The sequence below is a fragment of the Bubalus kerabau genome, chromosome 3 (genome assembly GCF_029407905.1).
Source record: "Bubalus kerabau isolate K-KA32 ecotype Philippines breed swamp buffalo chromosome 3, PCC_UOA_SB_1v2, whole genome shotgun sequence".
In the NCBI taxonomy this organism is placed as follows: domain Eukaryota; kingdom Metazoa; phylum Chordata; class Mammalia; order Artiodactyla; family Bovidae; genus Bubalus; species Bubalus kerabau.
The window spans coordinates 3,886,486-3,905,626 of NC_073626.1; the positions used below are offsets into that span (position 1 = coordinate 3,886,486).

Here is a 19,141-nt window from a genome sequence, read left to right on the forward strand (position 1 = left end):
TTCAGAATCCCGAACCCCTTCCTTCAAGTACTGCATCTTTCGTTAGGCTTCTAAAGCATGGATGAAAGACTCAGTTGGGTTACAATAATTTCGTATGGCGTGTTCGTAAAGGCACAGGAACAGTGAAAAGTAGATGATGGGGATGACGATGATGATAGTGAGGAGGAAGCCCACTCAGGTGCACGTGTGAGCTGGTCTTTATCCAGACCTAATTCTCTGACTTTTACACTGTGACTGACACCCCTAACCCTGCTTCTGAAGTCACAGCTGCTGCTATTTGAGCAGACCTAGGGAGCCTAGACTGTCATCGAGTCTTGAAGGTGAAGGCTGCCGAAGGTCACCTTCAGCAGCCCTTACACCCGAGACCCCATCAGTGCTGGGGGACCCGCTCGCTCCTGGGACTCTTCTAATTGCTAGAGAGTTCTTCTCTCCTAGCCCGAGACCAGTCATGCACCATCCATCCGGTGGTCTGATCTGGCCCTGCCCTCCAGCTGACACAGATTAAATACCCTCCCTTCCTTGGATGGGGGCTTCCCTGGTGGCTCAGACGGTAAAGAATCTGCCTGCAGTGCAGGAGACCTGGATTTGATCCCTGGGTTGGGAAGATTCCCTGGAGAAGAGAAAGGCAGTCCACTCCAGAATTTTTGCCTGGAGAATCCCCATGGACAGAGGAGCCTGGTGGGCTTTAGTCCATGGGATTGCAAAGAGTTGGACACAACTGAGCAACTAACACACACTTTCCCTTGGTGACTGGCTCCTCAGAGATGGGCCAAGAGTTCCAGGAGCTTCCCCCGCCCTCCACCATGCAGAGCCTTTCTCCTCGGGACAGAGTGTCCGCAGCCACGGGCTGTGGGGCGGGCAGGGCTTCGGCCACGAGCGCTGCAGATGTGGCTCCTGCCCGGGGCCTCTCTGCTGCGCCACACACAGCCTGGCCGGCCTTCCCTGACCGCAGGCAGAGGGGCTCCTCTGTGGCTGGCCATGGCCAGAAAGGACCCCGAAAGGCAGGAACACGTTCTCTAGTGGCGCATTCGGGTTCCGTGCCGTTGAGTTTTGCCCCCCAACTGTCTCCTCCGTCTCCACACACAGCACTCCATCTTTCCTGTTGCTCAGGCCAGGATCCTTGGGGTCAGCCTTCACCCCTCTCTTCCCCACCCACGTGGGTCTCCTTGGCAAACCATCTTGGCTCTTCTTTGCCAATCCAGCCAGAACGCCCACCTCTCCCCCATCTCCCCCAGCTGCTCCGAACCGTCCCCACCTCTCACCTGGCTCTTGCAGCGCCTCCTACCTGGTCCACCACTTCCTCCGCATCTCCCCCCATCTCCTTCCAATGTCGGCAGGCCTGCTGCCGACAGCCATGTCGGGACAGGCCACCCCCCGGAGTGGAGGCTGGCGCCCTCCCTAGGCCCTTGGGGCTGTCCCCTGCCTCCTCCCTCTCCTCCTGCGGGCCTCTCCCGGGAGTCCCGTCTGCCTCCTCAAACGCGGGGCCCCCAGCCTCCAGGGAAATGGCGAGCTCCCGCACTTCTTTCAGATCTTGGCCCTGAGGTCACCTGCTCAGGGGACCTGCCTTGAGCACCTTACTCAAAACCACACAGCAGCCCCACCACCCCATCGGTCCGCTCCCCGCGGGAGCGCCATCTGGAGCACCAGCATCTCAGGCTTAGCCAGCCATCCTGGGCGCCCTCTGCTCTCCCAGCCAGCCTGGGGGCCCGCGGGGCGGGCGTGGTTCCTCCCGCTGACCTAACGCCCCAGGGTCGAGAGCGGAGCCCGCATGTGATGGGCTCGCTGAGCGCCCGCTGCAAGCCGATGGCTTTGCGAGTCTCACAGCTGCTGCTTCCCTGTGCCCCTCAGGGAGACTACCACGTCCTGCTGGAGCTCTACAACCAAGACCATGCCACCGTGGCCTGCGCCAACGCCACCGTCCTCTATTCCTGAGCCTCTTGAAGCACAGTCAGTATCCCGTGGCAACAGCGGCTCCTCCCACAGACCCTGCTGAGAGGGAGGACCAGCAGACCACACAGCAAGCCTCCTGGAAGGTGCCAGCGCTGATGTCAGCCGCAGGACCAGAGGTCCCCGCGCTCCATAGATGCAATGAAGGCCCCGGAGTATCCGCCTCCCAGGAGCTCCTGGGGGTCAACCCAGCAGTCTTGAGGGACCCTCCCTCATCCCTAAGTGCTCTCCTGACAAAGCTCACCTCTTTCCAGCTCCTGGGAGCCCAGGATCAAATAAAGAAACTGGCCCACAAGGAGTGCCTCGTGGTTTGTTTAAGAATCCTGGTACAGCCCTGTAGCTGTAGCGTGAGCTCCTCTGCACACAGAGCCACGGGCTGCCACAGCATAAGTGGTGTTGAGAGATGCAGGAAGATGGGGGCACGCCTGCAAGGGCAGAGCTGGGGATGAGCTGTCCCTTCTTCCAGGAAGCCCCACACTCGGGACGTGAGGCCCAGAAGCTGGTGAAACCTCACGCGCAGACATCACAGTCTCCACTGAACTAACCTCTTGATAATTCATCCCGGAGTGCGGCTGTCCTGGCCCCAGCGCACCTCGGCTCTCCCGAGTGTGCTCCTCAATTCACCCCCGAGTCACTGCCAGCCACTCACATACCAGGCCCTCTGCTCAGCACTTAGGCTACTCCAGGGGGCAAAAGAGAGCTTGTCTCTGCCCTCATGGAGCCTTCAGGCCCCCAAAATATTAAAAATGCACGTCCCCCACAGTCGTGCACATGCAGAGCTGCCTCCTTCAATGCCCCCCATAAACGACGAGGTTGCCTGCTGTTGCCAGAGCCCATGGGGCGCCGCAATGTCTCCTGTCCCTGGATGTGCAGAATCCCCCGGGGGGCCCTGCCCCCTGCCACACCCTCCTGCTCCCCCGCTTCTGCTTCCAGCAACCCCCGGTCCCACGTCTGTCCCTCTTGCTCCTGCAAAGGGGCTGGAGTTGGAAGACTGGGGTTGACTGTGTGTTTGCAGGCCTTTTACAGCCATAAAGGTGCCACTGTGCTAGCGATGAAAAGAAGAAAGAAATGCATAGTTTTAAAATCTCCGTTGCTATTAATTACCGTCTGTCCATAGTTGAACTACCCAGAATAGCAGGCCATAAATGCCTGGTGAATCAAAACCTTAAACCCAGCATCTGAGGTTTCCTGGGTTGTGGAAAGACAAAATTACAGCAGTGTTCTCGCTGACGCCTAACATGCTCCGGGGCAAAGGCTCGCTGTGGCCATGCCAGGCTCGGGGGCAAAGCTCAGGGCACACACGTGGCCGGGGGTGGGGGGAACAGTTGTGGATCCAGACGGCAGACTGGACTGCTGGTCCTTCTCCATTCCTCCCAGCCAGACATTCCCCGTTCCCTTTCCAGAAACAACCCCACGTCCAGTAAGGGCCCTGGGTGGAGTCCAAGAATTCACAGGTTCCACAGACGGCTCAGGACAGCTGTCGCTGCCTTCCAAAGACGGGGATGGGGAAGAAGCAGAGCACATCTCATCTGCCTCTATTCAGCTGCTCCTTTTTCTATTCTTTGCTCTCTTCTTAAAATTCATTGACGGTGTTTGTGTGTGTGTGTGAAAGAGAGAGAGAGGGTGAGGGAGAAAGAGCGAGCCAGAGAGGCAGGGGGAGAAAGAGAGTTTTCGAGGCTGTAGGTTTAGTTAAACAGAGACTTACACACACATGTGGGCTGACCCTGCCTTGGCTGAGCACACAGGAGCTCACAGCAGTTGCACTAAGGGTGTGATTTGAGGAAGAAAAAGGTGTTTCTCAGCCTCCAGATATGTCTGCCCTTACATTTCACTGAGTTCCACTCCTGCAAGTTGAGAAAGTTTTTCCCTGTTTATGACTCTCCAATTAAAAAGTACAAACTGTTCTGGTAGGAGAAATGCCAGAATAATTATCATAACTCAGGCAGAGCATCATAACCAGGGTGAGGCTTGGAGTTGCCAACACAGGAAGCGGGAGGTATTAGGGGGCAGGTGGACAACCCACCGCCAGCTCTTAGGCTGGTCTCCCATGTGTGCCCAGGGGGCAGGGCTGGGGGTGTGGGGAGGGGGAGGGGGCCCTACCAAAGAACTTAACTTAATTACTTCTTATCAATGATTTGCCACTGTTTCAAAATCACCATCAAGTACTCTAAAAATTTCTCCTAAATAAACTTCTCTGAAAAAAAAAAATTTCCCTGATTTAAGATTATGCTATGATGCCTCCAAACCAAGGGACTCAAGTGGAAATAAGCGAGCTCCAGTCATTTTGATGTCTGTAGGCCCTTCCTAATGTTTTAAGAGCACCTCTGTGTGTGTGTGGGTGTGTGTGTGTGCACGTGTGTGTGTATTTTTTTTTTTTAAGGAAACTTTGGTGCCCAAGGAGAACTTCCCCAGGCAAGGTTCAGGCAGAAAGCTGAAGATCCACTGGGTCAGTGTGATCGCCCCGCTTGGAATGTTTGTAAGGAACGGAGACCAGCTCCATCTGGTTATACGCATGGCTCAGCGCACACTGCTGAGGTCATGCGGTTCAGGCTTCAGCCACGGTTCGCTAGAAAGCTTCACACGGTCATCACCATGTCACCTCTATTTCTCTGCAGTTCTTTTACCTCTGGCCTCCCTGAGTATCGGCTTCACCCTCCGACAGTCCTTCCTATAATAGTAAATAGTTTCTCACTTGTCCAAAGTACAGAGGAGGGGGGCCTTTCTCCCTACGCCCGGCATTCCCTCTGAGTGCAATGGTTTGGATCACGTGACCATTCCTGGCCAATCACCTTGCCCCAGTGCTGATTGGCTTGCCTGTGTCACATGACCCACCCCGAGCGCTGGATTGGCATTAGTCCCACTGGAACCACACCATCCCCTAAGTGGACACTGGGGAGGCTAGAAACTGTACAGAGAGGAAAGAGTTGTGGAAGAAGCATCTAGAATTAGGCCATCTTTTCAGCTGTTAACTGGGCGAGGGCCTCAGATTCTCAAAGCCTCTGTTTGTTCATCTGCACACATCAACAGTAATAATACCTGCCTTACTTACAGAAATACCTTGAGAAGTAAATGAAAGAACAGTGCCAGGCATGTAGCTCAATGAATGTGAGTTATTATTCTGTTCAGGAGGTGCATGAGTCAGTTCAGAATGCTGTAATAAAAATACCATAAGCCGGGTGCCTTACAGACAGCAGACATCTATTTCTCACATTTTTCTCATTTATTTCTGGAGCTCAGAAAGACCAAGACCAAGCTGCTGGTAAATTCGATGTCTGGTGAGAGCCCGCTTCCTGGACCACAGACAGCTGTCCTTCTGCTGTGCCCTCACATGACAAGGTGGGTGCTGGAGTGCTCTGGGATCCCTTTTTATAGAAGCATGAATCATGTCATCACCTCCCAAAGACCCACCCGCTAACAGCACCATGATGGAGGTTAGGATTTTAACCTATGAACTTAGGGGAGACACAGACATTCAGTCCAAAGCAGATGGGTACTCACCTTGGAGCTGAAGGCCTGTTGCCTAATTTCCCTTCAACATCATCGGATGCAAACTGTCTCTGAGCCTTGACCTCACCCAGGAGCCTGTGTTCCTTTTATGTCCTGACATGGTTCCTTGGCACCTTGATTTCTTCTAAGTGTGGCTGGTTTAAGTCGATCTAGGTTACGGTCATGTTCGCTGAACTACATAAACCCTGAGAAGAATTTAAGGGAAATATTCAGGGACAAGTTTCCCCTGAAACAGAAACTTTCCAGGCCAAAAAAAAAAAAGGCCTAAGAAAGAAAATGCATGTACTTTTTAATTAAACTTGCTTCCTGTTTAAAAAGAAAGAAAGAAAAGATACACATTGGGGATGTGAAGAACTAAATGTAACATCTGCAAATGTAACAATTACGTCTGCCTCCAGAAAAAAATCACCCAAAATAGCTAGTGAGAGAATGGAAAAGGCCACGTGCTGATTTTAACCTGACTTGTTAAGGAGGGAAAACATACCATCCCAGCAGCTCAACTTCAGATTTGAATCATCTACAGTTTTCTCAGCCAGCTTTCTCAGACAAGTTCCTCTGTCGAGTTTCCCCATCATTTGATCTGGGCAAGCAGGGGTTCCAGGGGAATTGGGAATCAGCCACTTAACATCTAGTTTGTAAATAACTTCAGTTGTTCCATTGGAACTGAAGCCCTCAGCTTCCTTCAAATTTACCAACCTGATTTTTTTTTCCTCCCCAAACCCAGATTTCCTTTAAAAAGTAGGACAACACCAAATTCTTTCTTTCAGTTTCTTGGTCCCTCACTCTTGAAAAAAAGAATATTTGCATCGATCTTATTTCAGCTGAAAACAATAATTTCTTCCTTCAGCTGATGTTTTTGTGGATTCCTTGAAACTCAACCAAGGATGCAAAGAAGGAAAAAGTCCATGCCACACAAGCTCATATCATTTTATTGTGGTTTTCCCTCCTTGTCTTCTACTCAATGGTTGGAGAAAACTGGAGAAGGGGCCAGAGAATATTATTGAAATAATCAAAGAGTTACAGCAAGGATTCCGCATCAGTTCAGTTCAGTCACTCAAGTTGTGTCTGACGCTTTGTGACCCCATGGACTGCAGCACACCAGGCCTCCCTGTCCGTCATCATCTCCCGGAGCTTGGTCAAATTCATGTCCATTGAGTCGGTGATGCCATCCAACCATCTCATCCTCTGTCGTCCCCTTCTCCTCCTGCCTTCAATCTTTCCCAGCATCAGGGTCTTTTCAAATGAGTCAGCTCTTCCCATCATAAATCAAGGATTCCACATAAAGGTAGACTAAAAAGGTTAAAATACGTGATATAGAAAAATAACGTTTGAGAAGGCAGAACAACTGCAGTGGTAATAGTGCCAGTTTAAAAGCCAACAATTTTCTGAGCACTTGCTATGTTTTGGTGTTGTGCTAGGGACTTTGGTTCAGTTACTCAACGTTGTCTGACTCTTTGAGGCCCCATGGGCTGTAGCCCGCCAGGCTCCTCTGTCCAAGGGATTTTTCCAGGAAAGAATACTGGAGTGGGTTGCCATTTCCTACTCCAGGGGATCTTCCCCACCCAAGGATCAAACACGAGTCTCTTGCGTCTTCTGCATTGGGAAGCAGATTCTTTCCCATTGTGCCACCAGGGGAGTCCAGCCTCCGTCTCAATACTTAGTCTCATTGAGCCCATGGGGGATAATCCAATGGCCCACTTTATAGAAGAGGAAGTCAGGGTTAGTGAAATGAAGAAGCGGAGCCCTGCATCTTCAGGGATCAGTGAGACTGCAGCGGCCCTGGTGCCCTGACAGGCGCAGTGGGGCCCCTGGGGTGCTCGGTGTCCATCAGCTCCTTCCCGTGCTTACTTCTCCAGCCAGACGCAGTAACACCCTGAGTCACACCTTTCCCCAGAAAAGGGTCACGTGTTTAGTTCATTTTGCTGCTGAAACAAAAACACCATGGAGTGGGCAGCTTAGGAGCAGCAGAAACGCCCCTTTTCACATTTCTGGAAGCTGCAAGTCCAGGGTGTCTGGGGACAGCCCTCCTGGCTCCTGGTTCTAGGCCGATGGCTGTCTTCCCCCTGGGTCCTGAGTGCTGGAAGCGGGGAGGGGGCTCCCTGTGGCCTCTTTGGTAAGTGCTCCACACCCACCCAAGGGGAGTCCAGCTTTTTGACCCAACCATTCTCCAAAGCCCTCACCTGGCAACACCATCACAGGGGTGGGGTCCGTTTCAACCTCTGAGGTTTTGAGGGATGCAAACATTCAGACCTCACACCTGCTTTCTATTTTTCCTTTTCTCACCTCCTTTTTGGTCATGAAATGGAAGAAACTGAAAGACAGCTTAACGATGAAACTCCCCTATTGAAAATGAATTGTCCCAACCACCAAAAAGAAAGATACCTTGTACATCTTAAACATACACATTGTTGTATGTCAATATATTTGATTTTTAAAAAAATAAATGAAGGAGTAAACCACCCGTGGTCACCTGTCCATGTCTGCACTCTTGGTGACGACCCTCTCCACCATCCTGGGTGACACACGTCTGGTCTGCCGTCATTTGGAAGAGAAAGGTGCTTGACTCTTGCCTCGTTCCCTGTCCACAGTTTTTCATCATCGCGCTGGATTTTCCCTTTGTTGCCTCCAAAGGTACCAGACCATTTGTCTGTCTGAGTTGCATTTCCCCTTCCGTTTCACGTGCCCTGAGGGCGGGCTGTCTGCAGCTGTTTGCTTCTTGTTCAATTTTTTAATTGGATCTCACTGTTCAATATTTTACATGTTTTGACTTCAATATTTCACAGTCACGCTCAGGCTGTAGAACCCTGGACTTGGGGACGAGCCTTTAAGGTCACCCCTGGGAGGGGGTCATACCTGCCCCACTTAGGGAGCTGGCTCCCAGATGCTGGAGAAACGGCCCTAAAAATCAGAACCTGAGACTCAGCACAGCTGTGGAAGGAAGCTGATCCTCCCTGGAGCAAAGGGCACGCGTCGTCTCTTCTGGATATTTTGGGGTGGAAGTCGTGATGTGGGCTCTGCCTTGTGGGCGAGCTTCCGAGGACAGAGGCAGAAGGGAAGGGGCCTGGGGTCCTACACCCCCACCTGGCCCTGCAGATGTGCACTGAGCCTTGAGGAGAGAGAACGCCCGCGGGAGTCTGGGCCGGTAGCTAACACACCAGACACTCAGGGCCTCCAGCCCCTCTGTGGCATGTTGTGGGGTCCGCATGGCAATGGGGTACAGGCACCAGAGGGTAGAGTACCGCACGATGTCTCCACAAACCGGGGACCCAGCACCAAGCAGGGCGGGGAGAGCCAGGCCTGGGCACGGTGCCACGCGCCCCAGGACACGCAAGGGCAGCGATGCTCAGTCTTCTTGCACCCCGAGTACCTGGGTCAGGGCCCCGGGGAGGCGCCCGAGAATGAGACAGGAAAGAACTGCTCTTCTGCTGACAGAGGCCCCAGAAATAACCAGCGAGGGCGGGAGGAGAGTCTGCAGAGATCCCTTCACATGTGAGTCGAGGGCTCCATCAGGGACGCTTAATTCAGCTCTCGTCGTCAGAACGTCTTCACTGGAACCCACGAGCGGACGCCTGAGACGTTCCAGCTTTGCTGGTGGGCGGGGGTCCCTTCCGCAGAGCCACCCCCCCCTTCCAGGGCTGGAATTCCGTTTCTTCTCACTTGCTCCCTCCTCGGCTCCTTCAGTTTCTCTGCAGACACGTGGGGGTCCATGTGGACCTCCCTGGAACGTCCGCGCTAGCCCCGTCCTGTTGTTTTCCCGTCTCCCTGACGACAGGAAGGATGCTCTGCTCCCACCTTGGACTCCCTCCCTCAGCCCCTCCCGACAAGAAACACCGGACTCTTGTCTGTTTACCGTCTGGACCACACACACCCCAAATCCCTACAGCCCCTCTGTTCACCTTACTCCCAAAGGAAACTTGTGGTGGGGTGTATAGCAGGAGAAACTCCAAACCCAGGGTAACTCGCAACATTGTTGTTGTTCAGTCACTAAGTTGTGTCCAATTCTTTGCGACCCCATGGACTGCAGCATGTCTGGCTTCCCTGTCTGTCATCATCTCCCGGAACTTACTCAAACTCATGTCCATTGAGTTGGTGATGCCATCCAACCATCTCATCTTCTGTCACCCTCTTCTCCTCCTGCCCTCAGTCTTTCCCAGAGTCAGGTTCTTTTCCAACAAGTTGGCCCTTTACATCAGGTGGCCAAAGTATTGCTTCAGCATCAATTCTCCAATGAATATTCAGGACTGATTTCCTTTAAGACTGACTGGTTTGATCTCCTTGAGGTCCAAGGGACTCTCAAGAGTCTTCTCCAACACCACAGTTCAAAAGCATCGATTCTTTGTTGCTCAGCCTTCTTTATGGTCCAACGCTCACATCTGTGCATAACTAGTGGAAAAACCACAGCTCTGACTATATGGACCTTTGTTGGAAAAGTGATGTCTCTGCTTTTTAAATTGCTGTCTAGGTTTGTCAGAGCTTTCCTTCCAAGGAGCAAGCATCTTTTTACAATGCATTACAGCATATTAGATCTTTACTATGTATAGGACAAGAGTGAACTGCGTAGGGGACAATGTCCTACCTACATAGACAATATTTATGAGTTATTAGCTAACCACTTAGAGAAATTGTGTCCTCTTCTCTCTAGGCTCCACAAAAACCAGATATTAATCTCAACCTCAGGGTTGTGAGCCAAAAGACATATAGCGAAAGTTCAGACTAGCAAATTATCTGGGAGGAAGTGATTTAGCCAACGAGATGGGCATAATTAGTTTAAGAAAGAAAAATAAGGTGATGATGTGCTAGTTTGCTAGGGCTGCTATAGCAAAGAACGCAAACTGAACGGCTTAGAACAGCAGCAATGTGTGTTCAGTCCATTTTACCCGGAACCAGGACCGGAATCCCAGAGTGTTATCAGAGAGATGTTTCTAAAGCACAAACCTGGTTACACCACTCCTCTGTGTAAAGTTCTTCAAAGCCCCCTGCCCTGTGCCCACAGATTCCTGCTTCTGCGATGCTGAGACTCTGTAAGCCAGCCGCTCTCCGCTGGCCAGCACCTGCTCCTTGCACGTTGCTGTGAAGCTCCCCGGAGTCTGCTCACACCTCCTGGAGCACAGAGTTCTCCTGACTTTGCACGGACGCGCCCTCAACCTAGAACCTGCTTCTCCCTTCTTACCTGGCTGTTTCCCACAGAGAGGTTTCTGTTGGGATGCTGCTCTCTCCCGGGAGCTGTCCCTCATCCGAGGGAATGGGTTCGCTCTCCCGCCAGTGAGCTCCCTCCCATCCTGCTGCTGCTGCTGCTAAGTCACTTCAGTCGTGTCCGACTCTGTGAGACCCCATAGGCGGCAGCCCACCAGGCTCCCCCGTCCCTGGGATTCTCCAGGCAAGAACCCTGGAGTGGGTTGCCATTTCCTTCTCCAATGCATGAAAGTGAAAAGTGAAAGTGAAGTGGCTCAGTCGTGTCCAACTCTTAGCGACCCCATGGACTGCAGCCCACCAGGCTCCTCCATCCACGGGATTTTCCAGGCAAGAGTACTGGAGTGGGGTGCCATCGCCTTCTCCGCCCTCCCCTCCTTATCACGGCACTAATTCCTGTGAGCCATGATCGTTCGTCTCTGTCTTCCTCACGTCACTGGGACCACCTTGCAGGCAGGCTCTATGTCCCATCTGGTTTCTAACAGAGGGCCTGGCCCAGAGTGAATATTGACCATCACCTGTGGGGTTGAATTGTTTCCGTAGCAGCAGCGACCCCAGAGTGGGCTTCCTACCCCTCCACGGCCACCCCCTTGGTTGAGGTCCCTGATACCTGCCCGCTGTGTGGTTTCCTGTCAAACATATGCTCCACCCTGGGGCTTGGTTTCCCCCGGGGGATCCCAGTGTGCCCTCTCCAGACCCCCTCTTATCTGAGCCCACCGATTTTCAGCTTGTTTTCAGACTCACGGGGCAGAGAGCTGGTCCCTGTGAGGACCGCCTTTTAAGCCCCGACATCATCTGTGGAATTAAACTGCGCCAGAGTCCACAGTGCCCTGGGATTAGACTTCCCCCTCTGCGTCTCTGCCTCCTTTGTCTGAATCTGACCACCAGTACTGACTGTGTGGACCACCATTTCCCAGCTCACGTTTTCCACCCCGCCCCACCTGTCTGCCTGCACCCACACCATCCCAGAGAAATCTGATGTGGAAGCCATCCGTGCCATTTTAGATTTTCTAGAATCTGTATTTCAAAACATGGAGAAGAGGGCTTCCCTGGGGGTAAAGAATCCGCCTGCCAAAGCAGAAGACGGGTTCAGCCCCTGGTCTGGGACGATTCCAAGTGTCTCGGAGCTCCCTAGCCCGAGCACAGTTGTTGAGCCTGGGAGAGCCCAGGAGCTGCAACCACTGAGCCCACGTGCCCGAGAGCCCGTGTCTGCAGGGAGAGAAGCCGAGCACCGCGACCCCACTCACCGAAGCTAGAGAAAGGGCACGCAGCAGCCAAGACCCACCACAGCCGATCACAAATAAGCAAACAAAATTAAAAAGGAAAAAAGAAACTGGTAAAATTAATCTCAATAATATGTTTTGTTTGACACAATATGGCCAAAATGTCATCATTTCAACATGCAATCAGTAGTTTTAAAAAATTATCCAGACATCTGACATTCTTGTTTTCGTACTAAGACGTCGCGATCCAGTCTGCACTCTCCACCCGCAGCATACCTCACTGTGGCCTAGCCTCGTCTCGCTCGGTTGCCCAGTGGCTACAGGGGGCCGGTGACTGCCGCCCTGGACAGCACAGGACAGGCAGCTGGTAGTAATAATGATAACAGGGGAGACGACGTCCTTGCCACTTGCCCAGGACTCTACTGAGCCTCTGAGACTTTTCATGCCTATCAAGCTTAATCTTCACAGCAGTCCCACAAGCTAGAGACTGTTGTTAACCCCATGGTGCAAGCGAGGAAACAGTCTCAGAGATTAAGAGACTGTACTTACCACTCGTCTCCACTGCCCCCTGACCTGTGGAACACTTAGTAAACACGGGATTTGCTAAGTCTTAGAAGTCACATATCAAAAATGCACGTAAAGGTTAAAGATGCTATGGATGATATAGCAAAAAAATAAAGTTTTGATGAGCAAATCCATGTTTTGAAAGTCATCAGAGAGGACAGCCGTATACTTCCAAAAGCTACCTCCTGTGCCACAGCCAAAAAAATAGATGAAAAACATGACAAAGGGCAGCCTTTATTATGTTCTTAGGCTTTGAAAGCTTCAAAAAGAATTAGCTGAGAGAAAGTTCATTTTCAACGGTTTTGACAGATGATTAAAATCAAGCTGGTTTCCTTTTGGTCCCTTCATTGAGCAGACTCTGCCAGCCTCTGGGGCCGGTGCTCTTAGCCGGGCACACGGCTGGGGGTGAGGGGAGCTGCTTTCTCACGTGCTGTTTTCAAAGACTTCTCCGGGACGGGCATCTGTGGCTTCCTTCTTGTGTCCTTGAGAACCGAGAGAGATGACTTCCTAGCAACAGGAAGGGGAGACCTGTCCCCACCCTCAACAGATGGAAAAAAGATCACCTCCCAGCAATGGTCTTGGGCAATTACACGTTTCTTTGTGCCATGGTTTATCCTCTGGGAAATGTTTACCTCTTTAACCTTCAGACTTCACTAATTGAAAAGAACCTATGAAATGTAGGAGAATTAAGTTCCATTTCAAGGAACAGAAAATCAAGTAGTGATTTACACAAGTTAGAAGTTCAGTTCTCTCCTCCAAGAACCCAGGCAGTCTGTGATCAGCAGGGCTTGAGTTTGTCTTATTTTGGGGCTTTATCACCCTCCCCAGATGGCTTCTGTCTCGTGGACCAAAACGGCTGTCCAGATCCAGTCATCTCATCACATTCCAGCCAGCAAAAGAGGTGAAAGGGCAGGGAAGGAATAAGCCCTCTCTGGGGGCCTCTTCCTGAAAGCTGTATATACAGCTTACACAGATGCCGCAGTGACCAGAGCCCAACACAAGGCCATCAGCGCTTCCAGGGAGGACGAAGAAAGTGATCTTTGATCTGGTGCGTCTGCAGCAGCATGCGAACATGCCTCTCAGACTTCTGACTGCAGGGAGTACAATCGTTCGAGGTCCCCAGCTGTTGTGTTCCAAAATCCTTCACTGTGTTTGCAGGGAGGTCGTGCTTCCTGCAAGCTGCCCCAGCCTGAGTGCATCAGTAACACTAAGGCAGCCCTTTCCTGCGAGTCATACAACTTCTCTGATGGGGAGCATCAGCTAGAGGACTGTATGAATTACCTCTTTCCACGTAACAAATTAGGTCTTCCCTGATGGCTTTGGTGGTAGAGAATCTGCTGGCAATGCAGGAGATGCAGGAGACCTGAGTTTGATCGCTGGGTCGGGAAAATCTCCTGGAGGAGGGCATGGAAACCCACTCCAGTATTCTTGCCTGGAGAATCCCGTGGACAGAGGAGCCTGGCAGGCTACGGTCCATGAGGTCGCCAAGAGTTGGGCTGAAGGACTTAGCACGCACGCAGAAGTCCATACTGTGTAGTTCACAAACGTGGCCAGGAGGTGGCAGTCGTGACCAATGAGAAAATCCTGCTGCTCGGAGTCTATCAGCTTGTTCACCGCCCGGTGGATGCTTCCTGGACCTAATCTGATTCTTATGAAAGCGATTTCCTTCTTACGAAAACATCAGGCCCAAACAGAAACTAACCTCATCCTGCAGATAAAGACTGTTTGTGCCTCACAAGCTCTCTTAGCTCTAGCCAGGCCCTCAGTAAGTACTTTCCCAGCAGCAAGAGGCTGGTACGTCGTGGGAAGCCGGGTGGGCGCAGGCCCTCTCCCTGAAGCCCCACCGTCTTATCAGAAGGGACCCAACATGGGCGGGCTCCGCAGACTGCCAGGCTGATCCCAGCCCCGGGAAGGCTGAGCAGCTGGAGGATTCTGCAGGAAATCCCAAGAAGCCAGGCGGCTGTTGTGTTGAGGTCACGGAGCTGAGTCACTGCCACCAAGCACTTTCCCCGCAGCAGCGCCCGCGTGCTGTCCTCATGCAAACACAGGTCCCACGGTCTTTCCCGAGAGGTGATCATTGAATCGGCATCGTCGCCATCTCTCTAGCTACAGATCTAGGCCGGCTGCTCGGACAGCGAAGGGTTCTGGGAGGATTGGGAAAGCCACTTAAGGAGTCCAGACCTGATCCGGCGGCTGCCAGTTGAAGATTTCCAGCCGGAGAGGGCAGACGGAGCAGAACTCAGATGAGGTGATCGAGAGGAGACAGAGGAAGCTCTCCGCCGCCCCTGACTCTCAGCATCCAGTCACTCTTCTCGTGCTTCTCATAGCACACTGTGATGAACAGCGATGTTTCCCGGGTTCCTTCCTCTGCCTCATCTTTGCAAAAAAAAATAGCCCTGTTTCCACTGAGTCCCCAGCGAGACAAGTGATGGCAGATGAGCTCGTGGGCTGTGGCATCAGAGGGACCCGTCCTCAGGATTTGGAGGCATAGCAGAAGCCCTCAAATCTCTGTTTCCACATGTGTTACATGGGGGTGAAACTATTTACCAGAGGGGCTGCTGTGAGAGTGGAACAGGACCAGACAGATAAGTCCTTGGGACGGTGCCTGAGCTAGAACACGTGCTTGGTAAGCTGGGCACCACAGACCGAGGCCACCTGGGAAGTGGTCACGGAGCACAGCAAGCTCACCAGCAGGGGCTGATCCAGCCCTGGGGCTCATCCCATGCGTGCACGATTCTATAGACTCTGCACAGGCACGCACGCATGCACACACATACACACCCACCTGCATGTACACACACACACCTGCACACACACACCCTCACATTGAGGCACAGAGGGCCCCTGCTCCTTCACACACCCCCAGGTCTGCTCTGAGCTGACTCTGCCTCCTCCGCAGTGCCTGCAGTGCTCCCTTTTCCGTCCGCATGGGTCTGCGTCTGCAGGGCCCATCCGGAGGTCAGCCCCCTGGGGTTCTGCAGTGCCCCTGACTCCTGCCACCATCCAGGGCTGACCCAAGCAGGCCTGCCCCACTCCGTGGCCAGAGTCAAGTCACCTGCTGCCTGATAGAAATGTTTGCCTGTGGGATCAGACACCTTGCGGGATCAGACACCTTGAGGCCAAGCCCAGGCTCTGCATGCACTGGAACCGCCAGGAAGGGCAGGTGTCCCGTGAGGTTAGGAAGAAGGTGGCCCCTCACGGGAGCCTCGCAAGAAGAAGCCCTGCTGATAAACACCGTGTTCCGCCTGCCAGCCCGGGCAGGGGCCTGTCCCTTGGAGAAGAACCCGGAGCGCGGTAGGGCCTGCTTTTTCCCACCCGGCATCCATGGAGAAGCGCACCGTGTAGAGCTCAGCCTTCGCCTAGGTCGAGTCCAGATGCCTTCCCATGACAAACGGGGTGGGCAGCAAATGGGTCGGCTTGCCCTGTCCACGCTGCCAAAGCTCTGAAGAGCGGTCTCCCGGGGCCAGGGGCCGCTGCCAGGCCCAGACCTCCTAGTGCAGCTGGACTCATGTGACGGAACTTGTGAGCCCTGGCCTGCCGCTTCCTATGCACTGAATGTGGTTCTGAAAGTTGGTTTGAAATGGGTTTCCCCATCAAGACAAGGGGGCTTGGACTGCGTGTGTGTAGGACTCCCTAAAGGAGATCAAACCCTTTCTAGGCCTTGTGTGGATTCCAGAGGTTGGGTAAAGCCTGACAAGTTTCCGGGGACCAGACCAAGGTCAGAGTTGGGGGGAATTGACAAGAGAGGGGGGAACTGACAAGAGAGGTCAGGGAATGCAGAGGATGAGGGGGAAGGTACACAGATGCCCAGAGAGATGAGGAAGGATCCTGGAAGCCACTTAGGACTTCAGATCTGCCTCAAGAGCAATGGGGCACCATCTGGAGGTTCTCCCACGGGGAGCCCCCTGACCACAGAGTGAAGCCCTTCTCCACTCAGGGCTGGAAGATGGGTGCAAACTCAGCAGGGAGGAGCATGCACTTAGGAGGAAGGACCTGGGCTTCTCTGGCAGTGGGCAGGGAGGGGGACCCTGAGATCTCGGCTACAGTATTGGGGGGCATAGGAGGGGGAAGGGTTGTTTGTTCAAAAGGCCAACAAGCTGCCAGATCCGAGGTCAGGGGGCTTGTTTTAGTTCAGGTGGCAGGTGTGCACGACTAGGGGAGTCTGCATTTTGCTTCCTTGGAAATTCCGTCTCCTCCCAGCCTGGAAATTTCCATCAGCCCAGACCCAGCGCCCGTGGGGCAGTACCAGAACTGAGAGAATGCAACACGGCAGAAAGAAGGGTCTGTTTTCTGGGAGGCGTTTGTTGTCTCTCCACATGGGACAAAACCAAAGTCCATCGTCCTTCAGGCCCGAATAGATTGATTTCTCTGTGTCCAGATGAGTCCCGCATGGAACTCGGGGCCTGCGGGAAGTCATTTAAAGTTGAAATATTTTCATGATATCATAGTGCTTTTCTAAAAGGAAAGATAGTGCGAATAAATACACCTGCTGCACCCATGGTAAGTTTAATTTTTTTTCTATTTAACAATATTAGTAAACAAACCCAAAAGCACTCAAGGACACACGTATCTCTAACTACCGGTCAGTCAGTGCAGGAGCAGACAGGCCGGGCTTTTTGAACTGAAACCTTTTTATCGAAGCCACATCGACTTTGCACAAATGACTCTTCATTCTTCAAAGTGCATGTTTTATAATACGAACATTTTAATTTTTCTCTACGTGTATTTTATTTCTTAATGTCATATATTTATATATTTTTCATTTATTTAAGACAAAAGCCGGGATTAACAAGATTGAACCAAAAATACACCCAAAAACATAGCCTTACATAGTATCAGAACCTCCTCTCTCGAAAGCAAGAAAGTTCCATAGCTAAATTATGAAAACTTGGTAGGCTTCCATGAGATTTTGAAAATAGTTTCATGGAAGATGGCTCACATATTTTTCCATGAATAGATTAGAAACAGATTGATAACAATTGAAACAGAAAACATAAATGCTGCTGTATTTCACGGACTGTGAATCTCCACCAGTGTAAGATACAAGGTGATTTAAACGAAGCGCCACGCACAAGAAAATGCTGACTGCCCACTGCGTGTGGCACAGTGCTGACTCAGCACTTGGAGTGTTTATTTTAAACTTGTTAAAAGAACTCTTGTGCCGGGGTCCAGCCCCGGCTGATCCAGGGTATTCGAAGCGGGGACGGCGTCGGCGACCTATTTAATTATTTATTCATCAAAGCTATAAAGAGTAATAGAATGAGGATAGCTCAGTAGGAAAATTCAGTGGAGAAAAGAGGCTGAGTAGCTTGGTTTACGCGGGAGACCAATAAAACTTCAAGACAAGAAGTTTGCACCACTTACGTAGGCCGCAAGCGTCCTTCCGTTCTCCCGAAGGAGAGGAGACACTGAGGCCTCCCCGGTCGGATCTTAGAAGCCCAGGCATAATTAGCAAGCATGGTGGGTTCTGCGCTCCAAATGGAGACTCAGCCAGAATTTGAAAGAGAGAGCGACATGGGGAGACCAAGTTTTGGTGAACAAGGCCCGCACTTTATTTTCCAAAGTAGTTTTTATACCTTAAGTTGTGCATAGAGGATAATGGGGGAAGGGGTGGAGTCATGCAAGGACAGCAGTTCCTGGTCCTAATCGAAGCCAGGCTTTCAAACTTATCATATGCAAAAGTTCAGGTGAATTACATCATCTTCTGGCCAGGAGGCCTGTTAACATTTTAAGAAACTAATCTTTCTCTAAAGGTGATTATTCCAAAGTCAGGCACCAGCCTCCAAAAAAGCATTGGACAAAGCTGCATTTTACATTTCTATACACCCATTATATCAATCAATACACTGCCAAGGACACAGTAGGTAAGGAGTATGGAGATTTAGCAGCAAACATTGGCCCAACAAGTGAAAAACCCTTCACCAATACAATTTCTAATCAATCTTTTAACTACTCAAAGGAATCTGTGTTTAGGCAGTTTAGAACATCTCCTGCCTCTCACAGTTGGGAGGCTCTGAACAATCACATGTGGCCGGAAAAACCTATTCAGGCAGGCTAGAGGATTTCCAAAGGAGTTTGTAGGTTAAACACTGTCACACCCAAGAATTATTAACTGGAGCTGTAAGCTAACTCTTTTTTCAGAGAGAGGTAGTGGGAGACAGCCCCCCGTAAAGTCAGAGGTGTAGGTGAAAGCACAAAGCAGAAAGTAGGCAGACTCTGGTTTGGGGGTAGATGCTCGAGAATTTCCAGGGGGACTCCTGAGGCTCGATCCTGCCTTTGCGTATGCCGAGCCTCCTTCCTCATGACCTTTGTCATGGGCGGAGTTCCTCACGCTGGCTCCCGGCAGTGATAGAATTCCAGTTGAGCTATTCCAGATCCTGAAAGATGATGCTGTGGAAAGTGCTGCATTCAATATGCAATATGCACTCAATATGCAATATGCCGGCTCCCGGCACTCTTGGACCTATTTGAACATAGAAAAGTTTTAAACCATGTATCACTCTTCTATTTGCACAAAAAGGAAACGGAGGCTAAATAAGTAGGTTTAGCTTCCCAGGTGGCTCAGTGATAAAGGCCCTGCCTGCCCGTGCAGGAGACGTTAAGAACTGCAGGTTCGATCCTTGGGTCGGGAAGATCCCCCGGAGGAGGGCATGGCAACCCACTCCAGCGTTCTTGCCTGGAGAATCCCGTGCACCGAGGAGCCCGGTGGG

The 19,141-nt window shown here is 51.8% G+C and overlaps 1 protein-coding gene across 1 annotated transcript in view; it reads left to right on the plus strand.

The window, feature by feature from the left end:
* Positions 1-2,234, plus strand: part of LY86 (lymphocyte antigen 86) — a 41,235-nt gene extending 39,001 nt beyond the window's left edge. The window contains exon 5 of the mRNA XM_055574522.1: positions 1,849-2,234. Within this exon, the coding sequence (XP_055430497.1) occupies positions 1,849-1,932 (84 nt within the window). The 3' untranslated portion in view covers positions 1,933-2,234. The remainder of the gene's footprint in view (positions 1-1,848) is intronic.
* The last annotated feature ends 16,907 nt before the right edge of the window (positions 2,235-19,141 follow it).